This window comes from Gossypium hirsutum, chromosome D08, assembly GCF_007990345.1.
Source record: "Gossypium hirsutum isolate 1008001.06 chromosome D08, Gossypium_hirsutum_v2.1, whole genome shotgun sequence".
Taxonomy (NCBI): Eukaryota; Viridiplantae; Streptophyta; class Magnoliopsida; order Malvales; family Malvaceae; genus Gossypium; species Gossypium hirsutum.
The window spans coordinates 57,396,144-57,424,128 of NC_053444.1; the positions used below are offsets into that span (position 1 = coordinate 57,396,144).

Below are 27,985 nucleotides of genomic sequence, written 5' to 3' on the forward strand. Positions count from 1 at the left end.
GAATTATGTCTTATATTTAAGTAATTTTCTCATACTTCCATTAAAATGAATTTTTGTCGATTTGGAATTTTTGTTGATGTGTTTTAGATTAATTTGTCGATAATTATGCATTGGTTGATATAAATTTTAAGACACAAGAGAATCAAGCATGATAGGCTATGTTTCAGAAATTAAAATTTTTAGGTGGTTTCTCTAAATTAAAGTATTATCTTGAAGTTTGAAATTTGCAAGAATGACATAAAAAACCATGATTTTTTAGTGAGATTTTGAGCCTTTAGAGCATACATTTTTCTTGCTCATTTTATTATTGGTTATGAGTGTGTCAATTTGATTTGTTATTCTAGAACTTGCGTCGATTATACATGTCGAGACCACACCTTTTGATTTGACATATTGAGATGATAAAGGCACTTAGGTTTTAACCCACTTATCCCATAAAAAGCCTACCTACATAATTAACCCTTAGTGAACCCCGTTGAGCCAAACGCACCGTCTCTTAATTTACCCATTAATGTTAACCCATAACTCATTATTTTTCCGTTGAAACTTTTTCTCGTTTTATTGACTCCCTTTTTGTCAAGATTTTATTTGGTTAGTTACCTAATTATGCTCTTTTGTTTGATTTGCTAAATTATTTCTTATTGTATAAAAAATTGAAAAAATATAAAATATATATTGATTATTATTTAGTTCTATGTTGATTAAATTTGAACAATTAAATTCATATTTTGGGAAGAAGCTCGTTTTTATTCTTGAATAGTTTTCAGTTGATGTAATTGTTTTTAATTCAACAATTGTTAATTTTTTCTAGTTTGGTAATTTATCAATTTAATCTCGATTTTAACCATCTTTTTCGGCCTTTCTCTACACCCTTAACCTAAGCCCCATTACAACCTCTTAAAGACCTTTTGATTTGTGTATCATATCATTTTATAGTGGTGGAGATTTGATTTTCATGCAAGCCTATGGTAATAACTTTTCATGTTTGACTATTGAGTGCTTATTCTTGAACCTTAAACACTTTAAGTGACTTGAGTGAATCTTTAGTGAGGATGTCGATTCTTGTCGATTCTTGTCGATTTTGAGTTAAATGTAACTGCTTAAATAAGGGGAGACACCTATGTTTTCGTATTTAAAAATGTTAGCTTGGATTGTTTGAGGCTTTAGTGCTCTTTTGGTTGAATTGTCAATGCATGACTATTTGTAAATTATTTTGAGACATTATTGATGGAAATTATAAGTTAAGAAATATTAATTATAATGAGAGTTGAGGATTTTGCTTAAGGACAAGCAAATGCTTAAGTGTGGGGATATTTGATAAGTTGTAAAAGTAACATATTTAATCTCATTCTTAATGCGGTTTTGGATGATTAATGATGTAAATTAGTGAATTTGATGCCCCTAATCCTTTAAATTCATGTTTCTATACTTAGGAGAGCATTCGGGAGCGAAAGGAGTAAAAAACGAGCCAAAATCGGACAAATAGAGCTGTTTCTAAGATTCACATGACCTGGGCATTTCCTCACGGGCTGGCCACACGCCCATGTGCTAGCCCGTGTCGATATCTCACCCTACTTTCAAAAATAAGGAAAAACCAAATTTTTAAGATTTCGGAGTATTCTAAAGTTTATAAATACCAATTAGAAAAAGACCTAAGGGAGCACTCAAAGAAGATCGAAGAAAAGACTCGAAGAACGCCATAGAAATCAAATCGAAAGTGAATCTCCTTCAAGATCAAAGATCTCCATTTAATTTCCTTTGAAGTTTTATTTAGTTTCTTTATGTCTTGTTGTTATCCTAACTTTGAGATGTTTCTATTCAAGATTATGAACTAAATCCCCTAAATACCTAGAGAGGATGAAACCTATAATGAATTTCATTATTTAATTTTTTTTACACGATAAATACATGATTCATGTTCTCATTTATGTATAATTATTTCATGTTTTAATATTTTTAGGATATTAATTCATGTTTAATGTGCTTATTTCAGTGGAGCGAAAGTCCCTGTTTAAAAGTATATCTAACATACTTGAGTGGAATTGCATGCAATCCTAGAAATAGGACGACATAAATCTATCGGATTAGAGTCAAATCTAATAGAGGAATTTATAAATCAAGTTAATGCGACGATAGGGGTTTTAATTAGACAGAGATTTCAATTAATCAACCTAGAGTCAGTTGTTATTTCTCTCAAAAAGGATATTAACATAATTTAGGGATTTCTACGGATCAAGACACAACTGAATAAATCGTTTAATTTAGATTCAAAATAATAGGAAAAGTCTAAGTGGATTCTTTCCTGGATATTATCTTTCTCATTGGTTATCTTCGATTATTTTCCTATTTCGTTCTGTTACGTTCGTAGTTAAATTAGATTAATATATTCAGATTAATATATTTAAATTAAAAACAATCACTTCAATTTATCGGCTCAATAATAGAAAAACGGTAATTACTAGTACTTTTAGTCCTCGTGGATACGATATTCCCTACTTACCAAAGCTATACTATCATTCGATAGGTGCGCTTGCCTTTGTCGTAATTATAATTAGTTTAGTGATCATTATTTATGTTTAGCATGGAAGGACGAGGCAGATATTAAATTACGGAGTTTTTCTAGCAACTATATAGATGTGATGTTCAAGTTAGAGAAGAATCAATTAGAATGGTGTTTTACGAGATTTTACGATTCTCCATATACAAACGGGAGAAATGACTCGTAGAATGAATTGAGAAGATTGAGTATGAATTTTGATCTTTCATGATTAGTTTGTGGAGACTTCAATGAAATTCTATACGCATTTGAGAAAAAGGGCAAACTACAAAGAGAAGAAAACAAATAGAGCAATTTCGGGAAACACTATCGGAATATGGCCTTTATGATGTGTGTTTTTGGGGTCCATAATTTACGTGGGAAAGGGGAAATTCGCGGAACCAATATAATGGAGCGACTTGATAGGGGAGTGGCGAATACAAGTTGGCTAGTGCTTATACATGCTTCAATTCGTCATCTACCACACTCCTTCTCTAATCATTGTCCCATTCTAATTCAATTAAGACATGAAGGTACAAAGAGGAACAAAAATGACTTTTATTTTGAAGCTTGGTGGATGATGGAGGAGACATTTAAGTAGGAAGTTTAAAGAATTTAGAGTGTGACAAGTGGGGATTTATTACAAAAATTGGAAGGCCTAGGCAGAAGTTTGATGGGATGGAGCCGAGGTATCAAATGGAAAAAAATGAACTTAAAGTGCGACTGTACCGCAAGTTACAGGACTTATAGAAAGCAGATCGACAAAATAGAATTTTAAATGATTTAATCGATGTAAAAATCCAATTAAATTAGGATACTGATAAGGACAAACTGTACTGAGAACAAAGGGCGAGGATTAATTGGCTTAAGGCGGGAGATAAAAACACAAAATTCTTTCATTCCTTTGCTTCGCAACGTAAGAAAGGGAATACAGTTAATTGCCTTGAGACTAAAGATGATACAGTCACGAGGGATCACAGCAAGATGGCGTATATTGCAAAATATTTTTTGAAGGTCTTTTCACATAAAAAAAAGGGCATCTAATATGCAATATATTTTATCATAGGTTGAAAATTGTATCTCTGATGACATGAATAACGAGCTTACGAAGCCCTAATTACATGAGAAAGTTTTTGTCGCGGTAAAGGATATGAGACCTACTAAGGCACCAGGTATTGACGATTTTCTGGCCATTTTCTTTCAACATTGCTAATAGGAAAGGATGTTAGTCTATTTTGCTTAAGTGTCCTTAATGGAAAAAAGAGCATAGAAAATTAAAATGTTACTAATATCGTTCTAATCCCAAAGACCCAAAACACTCTAAATATGACTAGTTTTCAGCCTATTAGCTTATGTAAGGTCATATATAAGGTGGTGGGTAAAATTGTGGCAAACCGCTTACAAACGATCCTAGATTTATGTATAGACAGTTCTTAAAGTGCTTTCATCTCGAGCAAGCTAATATCAGATAATATCTTATTGGCATATGAAATATTGCATACTTTTGGTCAAAAAAGGGAGGAAGTAAAGGGTTAATGGCCCTAAAATTGGACATGAATAAAACTTATGCCAAAGTGAAATGGGGTTTTTTGGAAGAAATGATGACTAAAATGGGTTTTCCGAAGGCTTGGGTGGATACGGTGTGAGTGCATTTCAACTGTTTCATATTTAGTAAATATACACGTTGTGAGGAGACAAATTTCGACCTACAATAGGGCTAAGGCAAAAGGATCCTTTAAGCCTTTTTCTCTTTCTGATTTGCAATGAAGGTTTATTTACTCTTATGCGTCTTATTGAAAGGGGGGGAAATTAAAAAGGGTTAAAGCAAGTCGAAGTAGGCCTTCAATTTCACACCTACATTTTGTCGATGATTACATACTCTTCGGGGAAGCTACAACTAGAGGAGCAATTTCCTTGAAAAATATATTGAAAGAATACGAAAATTGTTCAGGGAAATGTGTAAATTTTAACAAATCTACGGTTTTCTTTAGTACAAATACTCCTGAAAATGTAAGATTGCAATTATCCAACGATATGGTAGTGAGATACTCAAATAACCTAGAGATTTGGGAGTGAGATACTTAAATAACCTAGAGAAGTATTTAGGCATCCCTAATGTAGTCGGTAGAAGGAAAAAAAAGCCTCTTTTCAAAGCTTAAAGGATCATACGAAAAGGAAAATAGATAACTAGAGCACACGATTCTTGTCGCTAGGAGGAAAAAAAGTTTTCATCAAAGCAATTTTACAATCCATCCCAACCTATTCTATGGCGTGCTTTCTACTCCCAAAATTGCTATGTGACGAAATGGAAGGAAAAGTGGCCAGGTTTTGGTGGCAAGAATCTCAAGGAAAAAAGGGTTTGCATTGGTGTACGTGGGGAAAGTTATGTGATCTGAAGGAAAACGGGGGTCTGGGTTTTCGGGATTTGGCAAATTTTAATGTAATCTTATTAGCAAAACAAGGATGGAGACTTATTACGAACCTAAATTCATTATTGGCAACAGTTCTTAAAGCCAAAAGTTACCCAAATTCAGATTTTTAAAAACAAATGCGTCTTACACATGGTAGAGTATATGGGCGACCAAGAAAGTGCTTCAGGAAGGAACGTGTTGGAGAGTGAGAGAGGGCGATAATGTTTTCATTTTTAATCATGCATGGTAACCAGGTTATGATAATTACAGGTTAAGTCATCCAATTGATAATTGTAGGGTTTTTTACACAAATAAGGTAAGAAAAAAAAATCTACTGAAATAGGGTGTCAGAAAAAGTATTTACCAAAATGGGTTACTTTTTTTTTATTGGAGCCTATTAGATAGGCGCCAATGAATAAAAAAATAATTTTTTTAATAAAATATAATTAAATATTTTCCAGTTTGTATATAACCCGTATAATACATAGTATTGGCGCCTATCTCAGAGGCGCCAATGGTGGTGCCTTTCTGGGAGGCGCCATAATTGGTGTCATACTGAGAGGAGCCAATAGTCTGATTTTTCCCTATAAATACCCCCAACACAGACATAAATTTTACTAGAGAAACGGAAGAAATAAGAAGGAAGCAGAAGAAAAAAAAGAAAGGAAAAGAAGAAAAAAATAAGGTATTTTGGTTTATTTCTTTTTAAATAAAATGTAGAGTCTTGTTAGTAATTTTATTATTTGAAAGTTATTTTGTCAAGTTATTAATTTTGTTAGCTTCTGAATGAAAAATTTTGCATTAAATTTTTTATGTAATTTGTTTACATTTTGAAACTGTTTTAAGAAATTTGAAATTCTTTTTAACAGATCTAGTATTGAAAATGGAGAATCAGTTTTTTGTATGCATTTATTTCGATGGAGAAATTTTGACAACTGTGGGATGTATATTTGAATGTCGCAAACAAGTAGCAATGAGATTTGATAGAAATATCTCATTTGATGATATGAAGGAAAAAATTAGTGAAAAAATTTATAGACGCTGTGGGAGAAAGATATCAAAAGTTTTCTACAAGTTTCCAGTTTCAACAGATCCAATAAAATTTATCGAAATGGAACTTGTAGACGATGAAGACGTGGAGACAATGGTCGCTCTTTATTGTGGGACTCAGAGTAACAAAAATGCACCGATTCAGTTATTTGCTGAGTTAGCCGGTGTGGAGGCAACTGAAGATCCCACTCCATTAGGTGAAGAAGATGGAGTTGAAGCGCCGAGTATGGTGGTTCCGGTATCATATGTTGATAGTCAATCAACTATACATGGGATAAATATTGATCTTAATGCTGCAGCTGAGACTGATGTGGTTGGTGATGATGTATACTATAGTAATGATCCTGTTGATTACGAAGTAGATAGTGAGAGTGATCCCGACGCGGATGAGGTCCTGGATGATATTGACGACGAAGGCGTGAATGAGGATGGAAACGTTAATGCGTCTTCAGTCGGAAACTAGATTCGTCATATTATGATACACAATAATCCTAGGGCACACATATCTCGGATAGACCCCGATGCGGCACGGGCAGCTGAGTTTCTGGAGTACCCTGAAATACCACATACTAACCGAATGGGCGTATATTCTGATCCAGAGGAGTTATGCGTGGGCCAAAGATTTGAAAGTAAGGAAGAATGCATGTTTTCCATTAAGCGGTATAGCATGAATATATCAGTAGATTACAAAGTCATCGAGTCTAAACCAACATTATATATTAGAGAGTGTTGGAGATTGGCAGAAGGCTGCAATTGGCGGATACGAGCTGCATTTATGCAGAAGTCGTAGATGTGGGAGATACGAAAATTTGTTGGGCCTCACACATGCACTTCAACACGTATGACAGAAGATCATCGAAAACTTGAATTCAAAACTATCTGTACATGCATCATGCCAATAGTGAAAGACATGCCAACCATTAAAGTTTCGGTACTGATTGTTGAAATACAAGCACGATTCCAGTATCGAGTATCATATCGGAAGGCATAGATAGCTAAACAGATGGCACTGGAGCAATTGTACGGAGATTTCGATGCATCGTATAATGAGTTACAGGGATGGATAGCCGTCATGAGGGAACACGTGCCGGAGACTGTAATTGAGTTGCAGACACAATCTTATTACGGGCCAAATGACCAACTACAATCGAGAAAAAGAATTTTCCATCGGATGTTCTGGACGTTTGATCAATGTGTGCCCGCATTTCCCCACTGCAAACCATTTGTGCAAGTAGATGGAACCTGGCTATATAGAAAATACACACATATCTTACTTCTTGCAGTTGCTTAAGACGGCAACAGGAACGTGCTCCCGATAGCATTTGCCATCGTCGATAAGGAGAACATGGAATCGTGAAAGTTCTTTCTTACCAACTTGTGGAGGTATGTTATTAGCAACGATAATATTTGCATCATCTCTGATAGAGGGAAAGGATTAATTGCAGCCATTCGGCGTTCTGGTATACCATGGAGATCTGTTTACTACATTTGGCACATCGCGACTAACTTCCAGCGAGATTATAAGAATGCAGATTGGAAGAGACAAGTTGTGAGAATGGGTAAAGAATTACCTTATCTTTTCAATATAAGTTTTAATGTTTTAGAGCAATACTGTAACTTAAATTTTTTTAATACATATGCAGCGTATGAGCTAGAGCCACACATTTTTCGCCAAAGAATGGCCCGACTTGAGAGTGACATGGAGAGTCAAACCAACACATCTTTCTGGCAGTGGTTGGGTACCATGGAGCCGTGGCAATGGGCTCAAAGTTTTGACGGGGGCTTTCGTTATGGTCAATTGACTACAAACTTAGTAGAGGGGATCAACGCTGTGTTATTAAAAACACGACATCTTCCAATTTCATTTGTCTTCTCGGTAACATTCTACAGGTTGGCTACCTTGATGCCAAGAATGGGTCAGCAACAAGTGAACCAGTTGGAGGCGGGACATGTCTTTGTCGAAGGCATTAGGGATTCAATGGTTGTAAACCATCGGATGGCGAGGTCGAGGACAGTAGAAGTATATTCACGACATAATAAAATGTTTCGAGTTACAGAGACCATCAGTTGTCGACTCGGTATAACACCTAGGTCCTACGGAGTTGATCTCCGAAATAGACGGTGCGATTGCAGGACGTTTCAAACACCTTATTTTCCATGTGCACACGTCGTGACAGCTTGTGCTAAAGTTGGGCTCAATGTAGAATAATTTATCGATGAAGTGTACACCATCGAACGCACGTTGCGTGTATGGGAAAACAAGTTCCCCGTGCTTCCTGACCTATCTACCTGGGAGGTACCTCCGACGACCTTCGAGCTAGTCCCAGACAAAAGGTTACGTAGAAACCTGAAAGGTCGTCCGCAATTATCCAGAATCCATAACGAAATGGACATTAGGGAGAAATCTGACGGGAATTTGTATGGCATATTCAGATTAGCCGGTCATAATCGGAGTAAATGCCCTCTCCAAAACTACCATGTTGGACAATCGTCTCAATCAAATAGAAATTGATATGTACTTCATTACATAAAGATGGTTTGAATCACAAAATTGTCTACAATTTGTTGCAGTTATTTACATAAAAAACCCTTAAAATTGATGGTTTGATGGTGTGGTTCTAGGGGTATATTTTTGTGGAGCTCGACGCACACGTTGAGGGCGATTACGGTCATCAACGTTCTCCTCAATAGTATGTTAGGGTGTGTGAAACATAGATGAATAATCATATGTCTCAAATGCCATCGATGAACTTGATCCAGGAGGAGAAGAGTACGACGGCGGATATTGGTCGGAAGGAGCGGAGTACTGAGGTGGATACGAGGCCGAGAAATAGTCATCGCCCCCCAATTATGGATGATAAGAACTATCCCTAGAATGTAGTTCTGTCTCTGGCACTGGCACTGGCTCTAGGTTTGGCTCTGGCTTTGGTGTATGATGCAGATCTGGAATGGGTTGCGTAATTCGTGTCGTATGCAGAGGGACTACAATCGACCGCCCACCAAACAGAAATGGTTTCCCTGTCTTACAGTACCACTGTATGTACTCTAACGATGGCTGCAAATCCAGAGCACGATCCATCTGAGGTACCTTCCCGAACCAGTTGTTCCATATCGTAATATATTCTTCGTGCACTTCTCCCCAATTATCTCCATACCTCCCCCTCTTGCTCATCCCATGGATCTCCCCCAATTGTACTGGCAGTGTCGGGATATACTATATGCAACCGAACTGCCGGAATACTCGATTGCCATGATACCACTCCACTACGTTAAAATTGATAATGGGCGCGCTAATGCACCATAGGTTTGAGTGGACGTGGGCAGATGATGGCATAACTGTCATAATTTCTAGAGCAGAATACGGCATCCAAATGAACTGCACAGTTAGTAACGTTGTTATATTAACGCGGGTCGAGCGAGATAAAATAATAAAATTAATTTTATATTCAAAAAACTTACCCCCTTTCCAGCATGATTCTCTATCATTAGACGATATATTGAAACCGTCAGTGACCTCTCGATACCTGGATTAGTACTCCACCTACGAAAACAAATTATTAAAATAATATAATATAAAAAAGTCAACTAATTATTATAATGAGTAAAAATTCATCACCTATTAACGAGTGGAAGTACATATGATTGATGACTAATGGATGCCAAGAATGGCATCCGGTAAAGTGCCCACGACTGCAGCAGTATGAGGCATCCGCCTATGTCAACCGCAGAAGGATCTGTCATCCAACAAAGTTCGCGATACAGCATGGCTAAAATTGTGAACCCCCAACTATATGAATGAGTGTTACGCAAATTGGATAATAGGGGTAAGTACATCAAGTGGACCTTACTGCCGTTTGCATCCGGCATGGGTACACCCCCTATAAGGTGCATAATGTAAGCTCGAACAACCTGCATCACCTCCCATTCATTAGTAGTACTTGGCAAATGCTCAAAATTGGCCTTTAGCCATGAAAATCATAAACTGGTAAATTTCCCCTGACTTGGCGAGCGTCCAAGTAATTCATTGGAAAGGGTAGCCGGCCTAGAGATCGAACTTAAGCCCGTGACCGCATTCTCGTCTATGGGAAGCCCGAGCTGTACTGCAACATCCTCTAGAGTGACGGTACACTCTCCACATAGCAAATGAAATGTATAGGTCTCCAGACGCTATCGCTCAACTAAAGCGAAAATCAAGTCATATTGCAGATCAAAAGTCTGGATCAATGCCGCTGATCAGAACCCGGCTAACTCTAAGTATGGTATTAGGCGTTCATCTGGCTGAAACCCTACACTATTAACACGGCCCCTCAATACGCGGTACGGACCCTGACATTATTAAATTAGCAAAATAGTTAATATAATATAATTTAATTCAGCAAATAACATAAATATCAAATAAAAATTTTATTACTATCTCATTAATAGTACTTGATATGTGATTATTATTATTAATTAGAGAACCCATTTCCTGCAAATCTGCAATCAAAAAATGAATTCAGTTAATTTGTTTCAAAAAATCAATAATTACTGTTAAATAAATACAAAATCAAATTAAATTAAATTATATAAAAGTTACATTATATAAAAATTAAATGAGTTAACAACAACTATATGATTAAAAAAGTCAGTTATAATTAAACTTTTAATAAAATAATTTTTAATTTTTTATAATTAAACTTTTAATAAAATGATTTTTAATTTTTTTATAAACTTTATATGTTAAACTCATCAAATACTAAACTAAACACAACAACTTATAGCTTAATCCTAAATTACTAATAAATTAAATTTTAAATAATTACACACAAAAATTTATAACATAATCCTAAATTAGTAACAAATTAATTATAAAATAATTACAATATTCATACAAAAAATTACAATATATCCCGACATTACAATATTCATACAAAATTACAATATTATAATATTCATACAAAAAAATTACAATATTCATATAAAATTATAATATTACAATATTCATACAAAAAAATTACAATATTCATACAAAATTACAATATTCATACAAAAAATTACAATATTCATACAAAATACTAATCTAAAACTATAAATACAAATTTAATTATAAAAAATTACAATATTCATAAAAAATTACAATATTCATACAAAAAAATTAGAATATTCATACAAAATTCTAATCCAAACTATAAACACTAAATATAGATAATTTATAATTAATAATTAATAACAAAAAATTCACAGTATCTTCTAAAAAATTCACAAACTATAAACTTTTTAAATTATAAACAAAACTATTTACTAAAATAATACATTACCTTTTTTTTTCTTTCTTCTTCTCTTCTTCTCCTTTCTCTCTTTTTTTTCTCTACCGTCCCCATTGTATGTTGGGACCATTTACTTATAGGCAAAAAAAACAAACATGATGGGACAAGACCATGCTGCTGGTGAAGCCGTGCGACGGTGGACAGAAGGCCACCATTGGCGCCTACCTAATAGGCGCCACCCGACCCGACCCCGTATTTTGATCCGTATTTTTTAAAAAAATTTACTAAAAAATATTTAAAAAATTATTCAAAAAATTTTTTATTATTTTTTATTCATTGGCGCCTATCTAATAAGAACCAATGAAAAAAGTAACACATTTTAGTAAATACTTTTTCTAACACCCTATTTCAGTAGATTTTTTTTTCTTACCCTATTTGTGTAAAAAACCCATAATTGTACTTTGGTATAAAGGTGCTCATGGGCCGAGAGGACCGGCCCAACCTAACAGCCCACCCAAAATATAAGAGGATTTAGGTAAAAATATAAGCCCAAAATATAAGCCTGGGCAAAAAAATGAGGCCCGTTTAAAAAATAAGCGACCAGCCCAATAAAATAAATATATTTATTTTTTTAATTTTAAAATACTTTTTTAATTTTAAAATTTTTTTAAAATACTTTTTTTTAATTTTTTTAATTTTAAAATATTTTAAAAATATTTAAAAAATACTTTTTTTAATTTTTAAAATAAATTTTTGGTATTTATTAAAAAATGGGCCGGGTTCGGACTTATGATTTTTTCCTGGGCCGAGCCTGGGCAAAATTTTAGGCCCATATTTCGGGCCGGGCCCGGGCCTAGGACCTGGGCCAAAATTTTTTATGGGCCCGGCCCATGAGCACCTCTACTTTGGTGTATGTTGCAGAGCTTATTGATAGTAATAAAAGAGAATGGAGGGACAAACTAATCTCCAATACATTTAATGCGGTTGATGTCTTTGATTAGCCTTCATGGTTTCTTCCATCATGGCTTACATCATCATGATTTCCACGTTTTCAATCTTTTTTGTTGGTATGTGGATTGTTCATCAGGTTGCCATCTTTGTTGACTTCAACCTTCTTGATAATTTTCCTGATGTATGACTTTTTGTCTTCATCTGGATGTTTTAACCATCATAATGAACTTTAGATATATCTTGATGGCAATTTTCCCATGCGCTTCTGATTTGTTGCAGAATATGAGGCGGGAAATCATTAATATCCATTTCTGCTATCTTTTTTAATAGTTGAATGGATTCTTCGTCTTTATCACCAATTCTAGAATAATATGCCATTATTCTTCTTCCATCAGTTCTGATGTAGTAGTTTCTTTCTTGAAGAAGATATCTGGCTTTAGCCATTAAATCAATTCCGATTTGGATTTGATAATAGTTTGCATCTTTTTGAGACTTGTCAATTGTTTTTACCAGGTGTTCTTTGTCTTCATTTAAAGCTGATAATCGAGGACTATCAAGCATAGTATGAATAAACCATATTTGGTATGGCTGAAATTTTTTTTCTTTTTTCAGAAATACCTATAAAAGTACTAATTTGAATATAAAAATAGTAAAAGAAATCATCATTGTTTATGATGGTTTGTAAAAAGGATTTTACTATTGCTGGAAAATCTAATAGAAGATGAAAAGAGAAATTTTGTACTACTATTTCTATAACAAAACCCCATTCAATATTGGTTATATCAAATGGTTCGTGATCCAATCTATATTTTATAGTTGAACAATTATTTCCAATAAAATTTGTAAAAACATAAGATTGTAGAAAATATTCAGAAAAAGCTTTTTGGAATTGAATCTGTTGATTACAAATAATTCCATTAATTTTGTTGAATAATTCCACAGGCAGAATTTGTCTAGATTTGTTATATAAACAAATTCTGAATACCTTAATCATAATAGGACTGTTTTTTCCTTTATGAATAAAATATTAAAAAATATCAAGAAGATTGTTTATCTCCTTAATATCAATGAATTCTAACTGGAATTCATCCCATTCTCTATATAAAATGGATTTAAGTAATAAATCTTCAGCTTCATTCTCTTTAGTTGTTTTTTCAACTAAAAATAATGAAAATCTGGTAAAAGCTCTACGGAAATTGGCTCTTTGTTGTGAAACATGGGTTTTCCATATTTCATTTATAAAGTCATAAATTTCTGGTGATAAACCAGGATTATAATAATCTTTAATTTTTGAAAGATCTTTTAATTCTTGAATTTGTTGTTGATTCAACAAATTCTCTGCTCCCTTAATGACTTCAGCATAACTTGTTTGTGATACTGAATTCGAATTTTGGGGCCATTGTAATTGACCCACCGTGTTTGGGGTCAATGAAAAAGTATTTCCCATTGGTTGATTTACCATTGGGTAATTTAAAACATTTGATCCAAGTGGTTGGTTTACCATTGGATAAGACACATAATATCATTGGTTAGGATAAAATGGTGTTTGTTGTGCAGGTACAAATCCTTTTTCGGATGTTGATTCTGCTTTCCCTTTGATGGTTTTTTGTGAACGGTTGTCCATTCACCAACTATTAGAGGTTGTTTACCTCTATCCATAAGGCCTGCTCAAAAAATCAGCAAGTAGATTTTCATCACTTTTAATATAAAAAACTTCAAAATTAAAAGTACATAAATCATTATACCACCTAATTCTTCTAGGAACAGTTTCTAAACTATTGTTAGTTAGAAATTGTTTGACTGCCTGATTATCAGTTCTTATAATGAACTTTTCAAGTGCTAAATAAATAATGAAAGTTTTTATCCTTTTTTTAATAGCTAGCAATTCTTTTTCATAAATAATATAATTAATCTCATTAGGTTTAAATTTTCCTGAGCTATATCCACATATTAGTTCTTCATTATTATTAGTTGTTTTGGCTTTTAGAATACATCCCCAATAATATTGTGATGCATCAGTTTCTAAAATTAGTTTATCTCCTTTTTTAGGTAAATAAACCTTTGGATTATAAGTAATTTCTGTTTTTATATTTTTTTATAACTTCTTCGTCTTGTTTAGTCCAACAAAAACAAATATTCTTTTTTAATTTATCATATAATCCTCCTATTTTTTTAGCTAATTTTGGAAAAAAAGTTCTTCCATAATTAACTATTCCTAAAAATTGTGAAAGATGTTTTTTATCTCCTATTTTTTCAGGAAATTCTTTTATTTTTACAATAATATGATCTTAGAGTTGAAGACCATGAGCTGATAATTTTAATCCTAAAAATTTAATTTCTGTTTTCTCAAGCTCTATTTTTTAGGGCTTAATATAATTCCATGTTTTAGGAATTCTTGAGAAATAATATTTAGATGTTTTCTATGCTCTTCAAGTGTTTTTGAAAAGACTAAGATATCATCTATATATACCACACAAAATTTTTTATATTTATTAAAAATAGAATCCATCTTTGAAAAACTTGTGGGGCATTACATAGACCAAATGGCATTACCTTCCATTGATAATGACCATTAGGAACACTAAAGGCTGTCAAAGGTTTTGATTCATCAGTTAGCATGATTTGCCAGAATCCTGATTTACAATCAAATTTACTAAAGTATTTAGCATGTTTAGCCTGATTAATTAATACTTCTTTTCGTGGAATAAAATATCCATCAAAAATAGTATTCTGATTTAATCTCTTATAATTAATAACCATTCTAGCTTTTCCTCTTTTAATTTCAGCATGATTTCTTACCATAAAAGCTGGACTGGAATGAGGACTACTAGTTTTTTCTATTAATCCTTTTTCTATAAGTTCATTTATTTGAACATCAAATTCATCTATATCTTGTTTAGTATAGATTATAGGTTTAACCCTAATGATTTTATTATGATTAATTAATTTTATTTCACAGTATCTTGGACTATTTTTCCATAATTTTAATGGTTCTTCACTAAAATTATTATCAAGAATTTTAAACAACCAATGATTTGTTTCTAGTTGTTTAATTTGTTCCTTCCTTGTTGGAATAAAATTTTGATCACACAAATTTATGGTTTTCTACAAGTGGTATTTCCATTGAGAAATTTTCCACAGATAAAATAACAAAATTTCTATCTATAGAAAAAGGTAAGTGTTGATATATAAAATTATTACCTAATAATATGTCTCCATGCATTTCAGGAAAACATAAAATCTTCAGAATAACAAATCTAATATTGTTTATGTAGATCGGTATATTTCTAGCCTTATATTGAATTATGGTTTCGTTACCATCTATTCCTATTGCTCTTATAGGATTATTTATAACTTCCCATTTTTCTATAGGAATCGCATTTTTTCTGCAACTACTGGTTGTAGCTCCAGTGCCTAATAAAGCATGTAGAGAATACTTTTTATATTCTCTAAATTGAAAATTAATTTCAATATAAGTATAATATTTTTTAGGTTGAAAATTTGAAAAAGTAATAATATCATTTTTTCCAATTTTCATTTGGTGAATAATAGTCTGTACTTTTTTAGTATTTATGGAATTTTCTAATAAAAATATTTTTTCATTTTTATAAGAATTTATTTCCTTTTTATGACACATAGAAAAAATTAGCGGTAATACAATCGCTAAAGATACAAGAGGGGGATTAACAGAAATTCTACTCTTTACTAAAGAAAAAATTAAGAAGATTAAAAAGAAATATCCTCAGGTTAGATATATTCATTTAGGGATAATCATGATTACTATTAGAGTCTTATTTAGAAGAGGACATGATATTCCTATAATTGCTGTCCTTTTAGATAAAAGATTTGAAAATCCAATAAAAGCACTTATTGGAGGAATTCAGTCTAATTTACATACAGGCGTAATAGGATTTAAAGTTAAACCCAATTACTTTATTTCCATTACAGATCCTCTAATAGAAGAGTGTCTTTACCTTAGAATTCAGACAAAAAATTCTGATATTAATGATTTAGCAGAAGATCTAGCAATCAGTTGGACTTCTATTAATGAATATACAAATACTGCTGAAGTAGAAATAAAAGAGATTAATAACAAAATTATTAAACTCTTTGAACCAAACCGGTTCACTACTGAAATCCAGCCTAGATTATTAGATATAAGAGATTTGTCAATTCCAAGAGATTGGATGATAGATAAAATTAGTAATGCAAGTACTTCTAAACCAGTAAGTACTATAGAATACATGTCATCTGGAAACAAATTATATTTTAAAAATAATTGTATAACCAATACAAATAAAAATTTAGTTTCTCTCTAGTTCTCAACCCGAAGAAGAAGAATATTAGTACAAACAGTACACCAATAAGAATTAAAACTGTACAAATTCCTATATTTCTTACTGAACCCAGTACTAATTTTAGAAAAACTAGAATGGAAGAAATACAGGTTTCAACGATTGATAAAAAGTCAAAAGTTGGAATAAATATAAGAATTACATTCCAGTTTAGTAAATATAAACCATATTCTCTAAACGCTATGATAGATACTGGAGCTACAATCTGTAGTTGCAGAATGAATGCAATCCCTACAGAAAATTGGGAATTAATGAGAAAACCTATAATAATAAAAGGTATAGATGGTAATAAAACCATTATTAATTATAAAGCAAAAAACATACCAATCTACATAAACAATGTTAGATTTGTAATTCCTAAAATTGTATGTTTTCCTAGTATGCAAACAGATATATTATTAGGTAATAATTTTATACTTAGACATTTACCTTTTACTATTGACAAAAATAGTATTTGGTTATCAAAAGAAAAAGATTTTATAAAAATACCTATTGAAAATAATAATAAAGTCGTGTGTAATAAAAAATTTACACCTATTAAATTAGATAATTATTCCTAACAATTGCTAATTTTTTAAGCAGGTCTTATGGATAAAGGTAAAAAACCTCTACATCAAGAAATAGTTGGTGAATGGACAACCGTTCACAAAAAACCCATCAAAGGGAAAGCAGAATCAACATCCAAAAAAGGATTTGTACCTGCACAACAAACACCATTTTATCCTAACCAAGGATATTATGTGTCTTATCCAATAGTAAACCAACCACTTGGATCAAATGTTTTAAATTACCCAATGGTAAATCAACCAATGGGAAATACTTTTTCATTGACCCCAAACACGGTGGGTCAATTACAATGGTCCCAAAATCTGAATTCAGTATCACAAACAAGTTATGCTGAAGTCATTAAGGGAGCAGAGAATTTGTTGAATCAACAACAAATTCAAGAATTAAAAGATCTTTCAAAAATTAAAGATTTTTATAATCCTGATTTATCACCAGAAATTTATGATTTTATAAATGAAATATGGAAAACTCATGTTTCACAACAAAGAGTCAATTTTCGTAGAGCTCTTACCAGATTTTCATTATTTTTAGTTGACAAAACAACTAAAGAGAATGAAGCTGAAGATTTATTACTTAAATCCATTTTATATAGAGAATGAGATGAATTCCAATTAGAATTCATTGATATTAAGGAGATAAACAATCTTCTTGATATTTTCTAATATTTTATTCATAAAGGAAAAAACAGTCATATTATGAATAAGGTATTCAGAATTTGTTTATATAACAAATCTAGACAAATTCTGCCTGTGGAATTATTCAACAAAATTAATGGAATTATTTGTGATCAACAGATTCAATTCCAAAAAGTTTTTCTGAATATTTTTTACAATCTTATGTTTTTACAAATTTTATTAGAAATAATTGTCCAACTATAAAATATAGATTGGATCACGAACCATTTGATATAACCAATATTGAATGGGGTTTTGTTAGAGAAATAATAATACAAAATTTCTCTTTTCATCTTCTATTAAATTTTCCAGCAATAGTAAAATCCTTTTTACAAACCATCATAAACAATGATGATTTCTTTTACTATTTTTATATTCAAATTAGTACTTTTATAGGTATTTCTGAAAAAGAAAAAAATTTTCAGCCATACCAAATATGGTTTATTCATACTATGCTTGATAGTCCTCGATTATCAGCTTTAAATGAAGACAAAAAACACCTGGCAAAAACAATTGACAAGTGTCAAAAAGATCCAAACTATTATCAAATCCAAATCGGAATTAATTTAATGGCTAAAGCCAGATATCTTCTTCAAGAAAGAAACTACTACATCAGAACTGATGGAAGAAGAATAATGGCATATTATTCTAGAATTGGTGATAAAGACGAAGAATCCATTCAACTATTAAAAAAGATAGCAGAAATGGATATTAATGATTTCCCGCCTCATATTCTGCAACAAATCAGAAGCGCATGGGAAAATTGCCATCAAGATATATCTAAAGTTCATTATGATGGTTAAAACATCCAGATGAAGACAAAAAGTCATACATCAGGAAAATTATCAAGAAGGTTGAAGTCAACAAAGATGGTAACCTGATGAACAATCCACATACCAACAAAAAAGATTGAAAACGTGGAAATCATGATGATGTAAGCCATGATGGAAGAAATCATGAAGGCTAATCAAAGACATCCAGATGCAGACAACAAGGTCCTGCAACGTGGAAACTGTCATCAAACTAGTGATGATGTAAGCAACCATGACACAAGCAAGTGATGGAAGCGGCCATTAATACAAGCATGCAAAGTGGAAACAACCAGAGCCATGCAATTAAAGTTACAAAAAGACAAATGCGACGTGGAAGCAGCCACATCCATTTGAAGCCGAATCCTTATCAGAAACACTGTTCGGGATTCAAACAACAATTGTATAGAATTTTTAATCTCCTCTATAAATAGAGAGGAAAGTTCAATTGTATAGCATCTTGTAAATCCTGCATAATCTTTCTCTTAGAATTCAATCTTGTAAATTACCGACGACTTTTCTTTATAATAAAAGAGTCTATATTCCCTTCCGCTCTTACTCTCAAATACTCTACATTACCCTTCCTCCCCAGCTTGGTATCAGAGGTGTCGGTGTAACGACTTTCTGGAGAAAGTAGCATAATATTTATTGTAAGTTTTAATCTTTGATTTACATTTCTGTTTGTTTCAAAATTATTTGTTTCAAAACCTATATCTGTTAATCTGTCTTCTTGTTGTCGTTAAGTCCGGGGTGGACGTTTAGGCGTTTGGTGAAGACGTTAGGATTAAAGGCTAGTCTTAGGTACCCGAAGCAAATAATATGGAGCAAATCGAGTGTCAGTTTAAAGATAACTTGTTATCAAATTATGCATATAGACTCTAGAAATGAAAATAACATTTCATTTGTTAAACCATCAGATTCTAACATCCAAAAAAGGATTTGTACCTGCACAACAAACACCATTTTATCCTAACCAAGGATATTATGTGTCTTATCCAATGGTAAACCAACTACTTGGATCAAATGTTTTAAATTACCCAATGGTAAATCAACCAATGAGAAATACTTTTTCATTGACCTCAAACACGGTGAGTCAATTACAATGGTCCCAAAATCCGAATTCAGTATCACAAACAAATTATGCTGAAGTCATTAAGGGAGTAGAGAATTTGTTGAATCAACAACAAATTCAAGAATTAAAAGATCTTTCAAAAATTAAAGATTTTTATAATCCTGGTTTATCACCAGAAATTTATGATTTTATAAATGAAATATGGAAAACCCATGTTTCACAACAAAGAGCCAATTTCCGTAGAGCTCTTACTAGATTTTCATTATTTTTAGTTGAAAAACAACTAAAGAGAATGAAGCTAAAGACTTATTACTTAAATCCATTTTATATAGAGAATAGGATGAATTCCAGTTAGAATTCATTGATATTAAGGAAATAAACAATCTTCTTGATATTATTCAATATTTTATTCATAAAGGGAAAAACAATTCTATTATGAATAAAGTATTTAGAATATGTATGTTCAATAAAGCTAGGAAATTATTACCTGTAGAAATATTCACAAAAATAAATAAAGTAATTTGCAGACAACAAAATCAATTTCAAAAAGCTTTTTCAGAATATTTTCTACAAGCTTATGTTTTTACTGATTATCTAGATAATGAATTTCCTACTTTAAAATACAGACTAGATCATGAACCATTTAATATAACCAATATTGAATGGAGTTTTACTAAAGAAATAGTTGTGAAAAATCTTTCTTTTCATCTTTTAAAAGATTTTCCAGCTATTGTAAAGTCTGTTTTACAAAACATCATAAACAATGATGATTTTTATTACTATTTTCATATTGATATTAGTAGTCTAATTGGTATAGCTGAACAAGAAAAATTCTACCAACCGTATCAAATTTGGATTATTAAAAGGATGATTAGAACCCCCCAATTATCTGCTGTAAATGAAGATAAAGAACATTTGTCAAAAACAATTGATAAATGTTATAATAAGTTTGAAGATTATCAAGTCCAAACAGGATTATATTATCACAAGCCCATTATCTTCTCTATGATGAAGTCTACAAACTCTGGACGGATGGTAGAAGAATTTTAGCATTTCCGAATGGAAACATCCAGGAGGAAAGAAATGAAGAATCTGTGAAACTATTAAAAAATATTGTTGAAATGGAGATAGAAGAATTTCCATCTCACATTACAGAAAAAATCAAATATACATGGGAGATGTGTAACTCACCACCAAGACTCTCATCAGATTCTTTACATTTGGATGAGATCGAAGAAATGAATCTCAACAACATGCAAGAGGGTTGAAGTCAACAAAGATGGCAACCTGATGAACAATCCACATACCAACAAAAAAGATTGGAAACGTGGAAATCATGATGATGTAAGCCATGATAGAAGAAACCATGAAGTCTAATCAAAAACATCCAGATGCAGACAACAAAGTCCTGCAACGTGGAGATTGTCATCAAACCAATGATGATGTAAGCAACCATGACACAAGCAAGTGATGGAAGCGGCCATTAATACAAGCATGCAAAGTGGAAACAACCAGAGCCATGCAATTAAAGTTACAAAAAGACAAATGCGACGTGGAAGCAGCCACATCCATTTGAAGCCGAATCCTTATCAGAAACATTATTCGGGATTCAAACAACAATTGTATAGAATTTTTAATCTCCTCTATAAATAGAGAGGAAAGTTCAATTGTATAGCATCTTGTAAATTCTGCATAATCTTTCTCTTAGAATTCGATCTTGTAAATTACCGACGACTTTTCTTTATAATAAAAGAGTCTATATTCCCTTCCGCTCTTACTCTCAAATACTCTACATTACCCTTCCTCCCCAGCTTGGTATCGGAGGTGCCGGTGTAACGACTTTCTGGAGAAAGTAGCGTAATATTTATTGTAAGTTTTAATCTTTGATTTACATTTCTGTTTGTTTCAAAATTATTTGTTTCAAAACCTATATCTGTTAATCTGTCTTCTTGTTGTCGTTAAGTCCGGGGTGGACGTTTAGGCGTTTGGTGAAGACGTTAGGATTAAAGGCTAGTCTTAGGTACCCGAAGCAAATAATATGGAGCAAATCGAGTGTCAGTTTAAAGATAACTTGTTATCAAATTACGCATATAGACTCTAGAAATGAAAATAACATTTCATCTCTGAGTGATTTAACAAATGAAATGTTAGAATCTGATGGTTTAACAAATGAAATGTTATTTTCATTTCTAGAGTCTATATGCATAATATGATCACAAGTTTTATCTTTAAACTGACACTCGATTTGCTCTATATTATTTGCTTCGGGTACTTAAGACCAGCCTGTAATCCTAACGTCTTCATCAAACGCCTAAACGTCCACCCCGGACTCAACGACAACAAGAAGACAAATTAACATATATAGGTTTTGAAACAAATAATCTTGAAACAAACAGAAATGTAAATTAAAGATTAAAATTTACAATAAATATTACGCTACTTTCTCCAGAAAGTCGTTACACCGGCACCTCTGATACCAAGCGGGGAGGAAGGATAATGTAGAGTATTTGAGAGTAAGAGCGAAAAGGAATATACTCTTTTATTATAAAGAAAAGTCGTTGGTAATTTACAAGATCGAATTCTAAGAGAAAGATTATGCGGAATTTACAAGATGCTATACAATTGAACTTTCCTCTCTATTTATAGAGGAGATTAAAAATCCTATACAATTGTTGTTTGAATCCCGAACAGTGTTTCTGATAAGGATTCGGCTTCAAATGGATGTGGCTGCTTCCACGTCGCATTTGTCTTTTTGTAACTTTAATTGCATGGCTCTGGTTGTTTCCACTTTGCATGCTTGTATTAATGGCCGCTTCCATCACTTGCTTGTGTCATGGTTGCTTACATCATCACTAGTTTGATGACAGTTTCCACGTTGCAGGACCTTGTTGTCTGCATCTGGATGTCTTTGATTAGCCTTCATGATTTCTTCCATCATGGCTTACATCATCATGATTTCCACGTTTTCAATCTTTTTTGTTGGTATGTGGATTGTTCATCAGGTTACCATCTTTGTTGACTTCAACCTTCTTGATAATTTTCCTGATGTATGACTTTTTGTCTTCATCTGGATGTTTTAACCATCATAATGAACTTTAGATATATCTTGATGGCAATTTTCCCATGCGCTTCTGATTTGTTGCAGAATATGAGGCAGGAAATCATTAATATCCATTTCTGCTATCTTTTTTAATAGTTGAATGGATTCTTCGTCTTTATCACCAATTCTAGAATAATATGCCATTATTCTTCTTCCATCAGTTCTGATGTAGTAGTTTCTTTCTTGAAGAAGATATCTGACTTTAGCCATTAAATCAATTTCGATTTGGATTTGATAATAGTTTGGATCTTTTTGACACTTGTCAATTGTTTTTGCCAGGTGTTCTTTGTCTTCATTTAAAGCTGATAATCGAGGACTATCAAGCATAGTATGAATAAACCATATTTGGTATGGCCGAAAAAAATTCTTTTTTAGAAATACCTATAAAAGTACTAATTTGAATATAAAAATAGTAAAAGAAATCATCATTGTTTATGATGGTTTGTAAAAAGGATTTTACTATTGCTGGAAAATCTAATAGAAGATGAAAAGAGAAATTTTGTACTATTATTTCTATAACAAAACCCCATTCAATATTGGTTATATCAAATGGTTCGTGATCCAATCTATATTTTATAGTTGGACAATTATTTCCAAAAAAATTTGTAAAAACATAAGATTGTAGAAAATATTCAGAAAAAGTTTTTTTGGAATTGAATCTGTTGATTACAAATAATTTCATTAATTTTGTTGAATAATTCCACAGGCAGAATTTGTCTAGATTTGTTATATAAACAAATTCTGAATATCTTATTCATAATAGGACTATTTTTTCCTTTATGAATAAAATATTGAAAAATATCAAGAAGATTGTTTATCTCCTTAATATCAATGAATTCTAACTAGAATTCATCCCATTCTCTATATAAAATGGATTTAAGTAATAAATCTTCACCTTCATTCTCTTTAGTTGTTTTTTCAACTAAAAATAATGAAAATCTGGTAAGAGCTCTACGGAAATTGACTCTGTTGTGAAATATGGGTTTTCCATATTTCATTTATAAAATCATAAATTTCTGGTGATAAACTAGGATTATAAAAATCTTTAATTTTTGAAAGATCTTTTAATTCTTGAATTTTTTGTTGATTCAACAAATTCTCTGCTCCCTTAATGACTTCAGCATAACTTGTTTGTGATACTAAATTCGGATTTTGGGACCATTGTAATTGACCCACCGTGTTTGGGGTCAATGAAAAAGTATTTCCCATTGGTTGATTTATCATTGGGTAATTTAAAACATTTGATCCAAGTGGTTAGTTTACTATTGGATAAGACACATAATATCCTTGGTTAGGATAAAATAGTGTTTGTTGTGCAGGTACAAATCATTTTTTGGATGTTGATTCTGCTTTCCCTTTGATGGGTTTTTTGTGAACGGTTGTCCATTCACCAACTATTTCTTGATGTAGAGGTTTTTTACCTTTATCCATAAGACCTGCTTAAAAAATCAGCAATTGTTAGAAATAATTATCTAATTTAATAGGTGTAAATTTTTTATTACACACGACTTTATTATTATTTTCAATAGGTATTTTTATAAAATCTTTTTCTTTTGATAACCAAATACTATTTTTGTCAATAGTAAAAGGTAAATGTCTAAGTATAAAATTATTTCCTAATAATATATCTGTTTGCATACTAGGAAAACATACAATTTTAGGAATTACAAATCTAACATTGTTTATGTAGATTGGTATATTTTTTGCTTTATAATTAATAATGGTTTTATTACCATCTATACCTTTTATTATTATAGGTTTTCTTATTAATTCCCATTTTTCTGTAGGGATCGCATTCATTCTGCAACTACAGATTGTAGCTCCAGTATCTATCATAGCGTTTAGAGAATATGGTTTATATTTACTAAACTGGAATGTAATTCTTATATTTATTCCAACGTTTGACTTTTTATCAATCGTTGAAACCTGTATTTCTTCCATTCTAGTTTTTCTAGAATTAGTACTGGGTTCAGTAAGAAATATAGGAATTTGTACAGTTTTAATTCTTATTGGTGTACTGTTTGTACTAATATTATCCTCTTCTTCTTCGGGTTAAGAACTAGAAAGTAAAACTAAATTTTCATTTGCATTGGTTATACAATTATTTTTAAAATATAATTTGTTTCCAGATGACATGTATTCTATAGTACTTACTGGTTTAGAAGTACTTGCATTACTAATTTTATCTATCATCCAATCTCTAGGAATTGACAGATCTCTTATATCTAATAATTTAGGCTGGATTTCAGTAGTGAACCGGTTTGGTTCAAAGAGTACAATAATTTTGTTATTAATCTCTTTTATTTCTACTTCAGCAGTATTTGTATATTCATTAATAGAAGTCCAACTGATTGCTAGATCTTCTGCTAAATCATTAATATCAAAATTTTTTGTCTGAATTCTAAGGCAAAGACACTCTTCTATTAGAGGATCTGTAATAGAAATAAAGTAATTAGGTTTAACTTTAAATCCTATTACGCCTGTATGTAAATTAGACTGAATTCCTCCAATAAGTGCTTTTATTGAATTCTCAAATTTTTTATCTAAAAAGACAGCAATTATAGGAATATCATGTCATCTTCTAAATAAAGCTCTAATAGTAATCATGATTATCCCTAAATGAATTGGGTATTCCTACTCTTAGGTTAAATACATTACAACTCTTAACTAGGAATTTCTACCGAGAACTATGGAGCCTAAAACTCCCTTCTAAAATCCAGATTACAGTTTAGCGCATCTCAAGAAATTACATCCCTACGAAAACAAATCTACATTTCAAGAGATTAGTAACAAACACAAACTGCCCAAGATATGGGGAAGCAGTAGAAAACATGACACATGTTTTTCTTCATTGTCCTGCTTCAATAGAAGTATGGCAATTAGTGAACTTACAATGGTTACTTCAAAATCTATTCCAGACTGGTTTGAATGGCTTGCTTGGGCTTTTGATGATTGCTCAAATCCCCAGAGGCGAATGATCTGCGTATCCCTTTGGGTCCTTCGGACAGAGAGGAACAAGTATGTGCATGAAAAAGATAAAGAAATCTAGTAAAGATATTGCCTTCTTTATTCAAAAATACATAACGAAGCTGGATAGATTAGAGGAAAACGGACTTACCAAGGCACCTATCAGAGACTCATGGGTTCTGCCTCCTGGAGAAGACATAAAAATCAACTTTGATGTGGGTTTTAATTGGGGGCTTTTAGAGCAAGCTCGGGAATAGTTGCCAGAAACAGAAGGGAAAGAGTGATCGCCTCCAGAGCGACCATATACGAGAATGTTGACTCGGCTTTCGCAGCAGAAGCACATGCATGTTTAGAGGCAGTGAAAATGGGGTTAGAAATGAAAGAACATAAAATTTTTATTGAAGGGGACTCGATTTCAGTTATAAGGAAATGCACTTCAAAATCCAGAGGTAAATCAGAAATATGCTCCATCATACACGATATAAAGACTATACAGAGAGAGTTCAAATCCATAAAATTTCAGCATGTCCATCACACAGCAAGCAATGCGGCAGATATAATAGCCACTGAAAGTCTGAAGCAAAGGAAAGGGTTTTACCTGGAAGGTGCGGTACCAAGTCATGCAGTCAAAACGCTAGAAGACGAATGGATCAGAGAACCAGACTGAAGCTTTGTGAGGAAGATGAGTGTTTGCTCCATGGGAATCAAAACGTCGGAGTAAAATGTTTTGAAGCGGAAATGATTCTTTGGAAATCAGGGGAGCATTGCTTTGGATGGAAAAGGATGTTTTTAGGAAAGTGAAACCGTCAGGCACTTATGAATGATAGCTGATGGGACGGATAATGAATTTCCCGAGTGAGTGGGCTTTAAATTAGGTGTTTTGTTTTTTTTCAAAAGTTTCCTCTTTTATTTATTTCTCTGTTGTTTTGCTAGGATGGTAAGTGGGCCGCCCTAATGACTTTGGTCTTTAAAACTTTATTTCCTGTACACTATGCTATTGTTTTATAAAGCCCAGTTCAATTTTGCTCAAAAAAAATTATTTAAAATTCTTTTAAATTATTAAATCATATTCCAGAATAATATTATTTTTATGTGTTTATTTTATTTATAATATAAATATTTATATTTGATTAGTTGATATCTAAAAAATAAAACATTTATTTATTTCATATCAGTATAACATCACAATTCTTAGTCTTTGTTTTTTTTGATATAATACTTAAAACTACCCATAGTCCCTCCCCAACCCTTAAATAAGAGGATAATGCGCTTCAACGCACTTGAATCTACATCTTTTTACACTAATGATGATACCAATTGAACTGAGACTCAATTGGCAAACAAAAGAAAGAAAATTAACATTAAAAAATACACATAATTTTAAATATGAATTATTATCAAGTACAATAAAAAAAGATATAACAAAGAACACATGATATCATTTAAACTCTACTTGTTCTACTAATAATGCATCAAATAATATTGAATCAAATACTAACTTAAAAATAAGGGAAAATACACCAGCAATCACTAACTTTGATTAAAATAATATTTCAGTCACTAAACTTTTAAAAGTGACAAATCAGTCACTTGAGCCATTTTTCCATTACAGACGTAACGGACAGCTAACGTGGCCCGTTAGAGTGCCACGTTGGACATGACCATATGTCCATATCAAATCCTTTTACTAGCTAAATAGAAGAACCCTAGCTGGAAAAAGAAGAAGAAATAGAGATACCCATTGTGAATCCGGTGTGCTACTGTTGAAACCCAACCAATTTAAGGACTTTTTGGTCCAATGAAAACCCAGGTATGAGGTTTTTTGAGTGCAAGAAGTATAAGAGTAGGTTTCAAAATGCATGCCATTTTTCACCTGGTTTGATCTACCATTGATGCCCCGTTTACGAATTGTGTTATTGAGTGTTTTGAAAAAAATCATGACAATGGAAGATGCAAGAAGGAGGGAGAGAAAAATATGGTTGATGGTGTTGTTATTTGTAATTTTATTGTGGTTGTTGAAATGAAAAACCAACTTATGGTTTTTTTTGGATCAATGGTTTTGAGGGACATTGGTGGAGGCAATAGATACCCACCAAGGTAACCCTTTAAGAAACATTAATCTAAACCTATTATCCTTCTACAACCAACATTATACTTATCTTTGCATGCCTACAGACAGACATACATCCTTTGAAACAATTTGTTATCCAAATAACAGATTGTTGTTGTTCCAGCATTTTGGGTCTC

At 32.2% G+C, this 27,985-nt stretch overlaps 1 protein-coding gene across 19 annotated transcripts; it reads right to left on the reverse strand.

Moving 5' to 3' along the window:
• Nucleotides 1-8,143: 8,143 nt before the first annotated feature.
• On the reverse strand, nucleotides 8,144-26,669 carry LOC107929405 (uncharacterized). Of its 19 annotated transcripts, none has more exons than XR_005916913.1 (5): nucleotides 25,890-26,593; nucleotides 25,664-25,816; nucleotides 9,614-10,323; nucleotides 9,457-9,538; nucleotides 8,144-9,373 (listed from the first exon to the last, which is right to left on the reverse strand). XR_005916913.1 is itself a non-coding variant. In XM_041098551.1 (5 exons), exons 1-4 carry the CDS (start codon nucleotides 26,079-26,081, stop codon nucleotides 18,236-18,238), a joined length of 501 nt encoding a protein of 166 aa, XP_040954485.1. In that variant the 5' UTR covers nucleotides 26,082-26,589; the 3' UTR covers nucleotides 16,481-16,780; nucleotides 18,222-18,235. The 19 variants fall into 19 exon arrangements, 2 of the variants coding, with proteins under 2 accessions (XP_040954485.1, XP_040954486.1); XR_005916910.1 differs by having other exon boundaries at nucleotides 8,158-9,373; nucleotides 25,664-25,769; nucleotides 25,890-26,589; XR_005916899.1 differs by lacking the exons at nucleotides 8,144-9,373; nucleotides 9,457-9,538; nucleotides 9,614-10,323 and adding exons at nucleotides 16,481-16,780; nucleotides 18,222-18,290; nucleotides 18,688-18,788 and having other exon boundaries at nucleotides 25,664-25,769; nucleotides 25,890-26,586.
• Nucleotides 26,670-27,985: the final 1,316 nt, after the last annotated feature.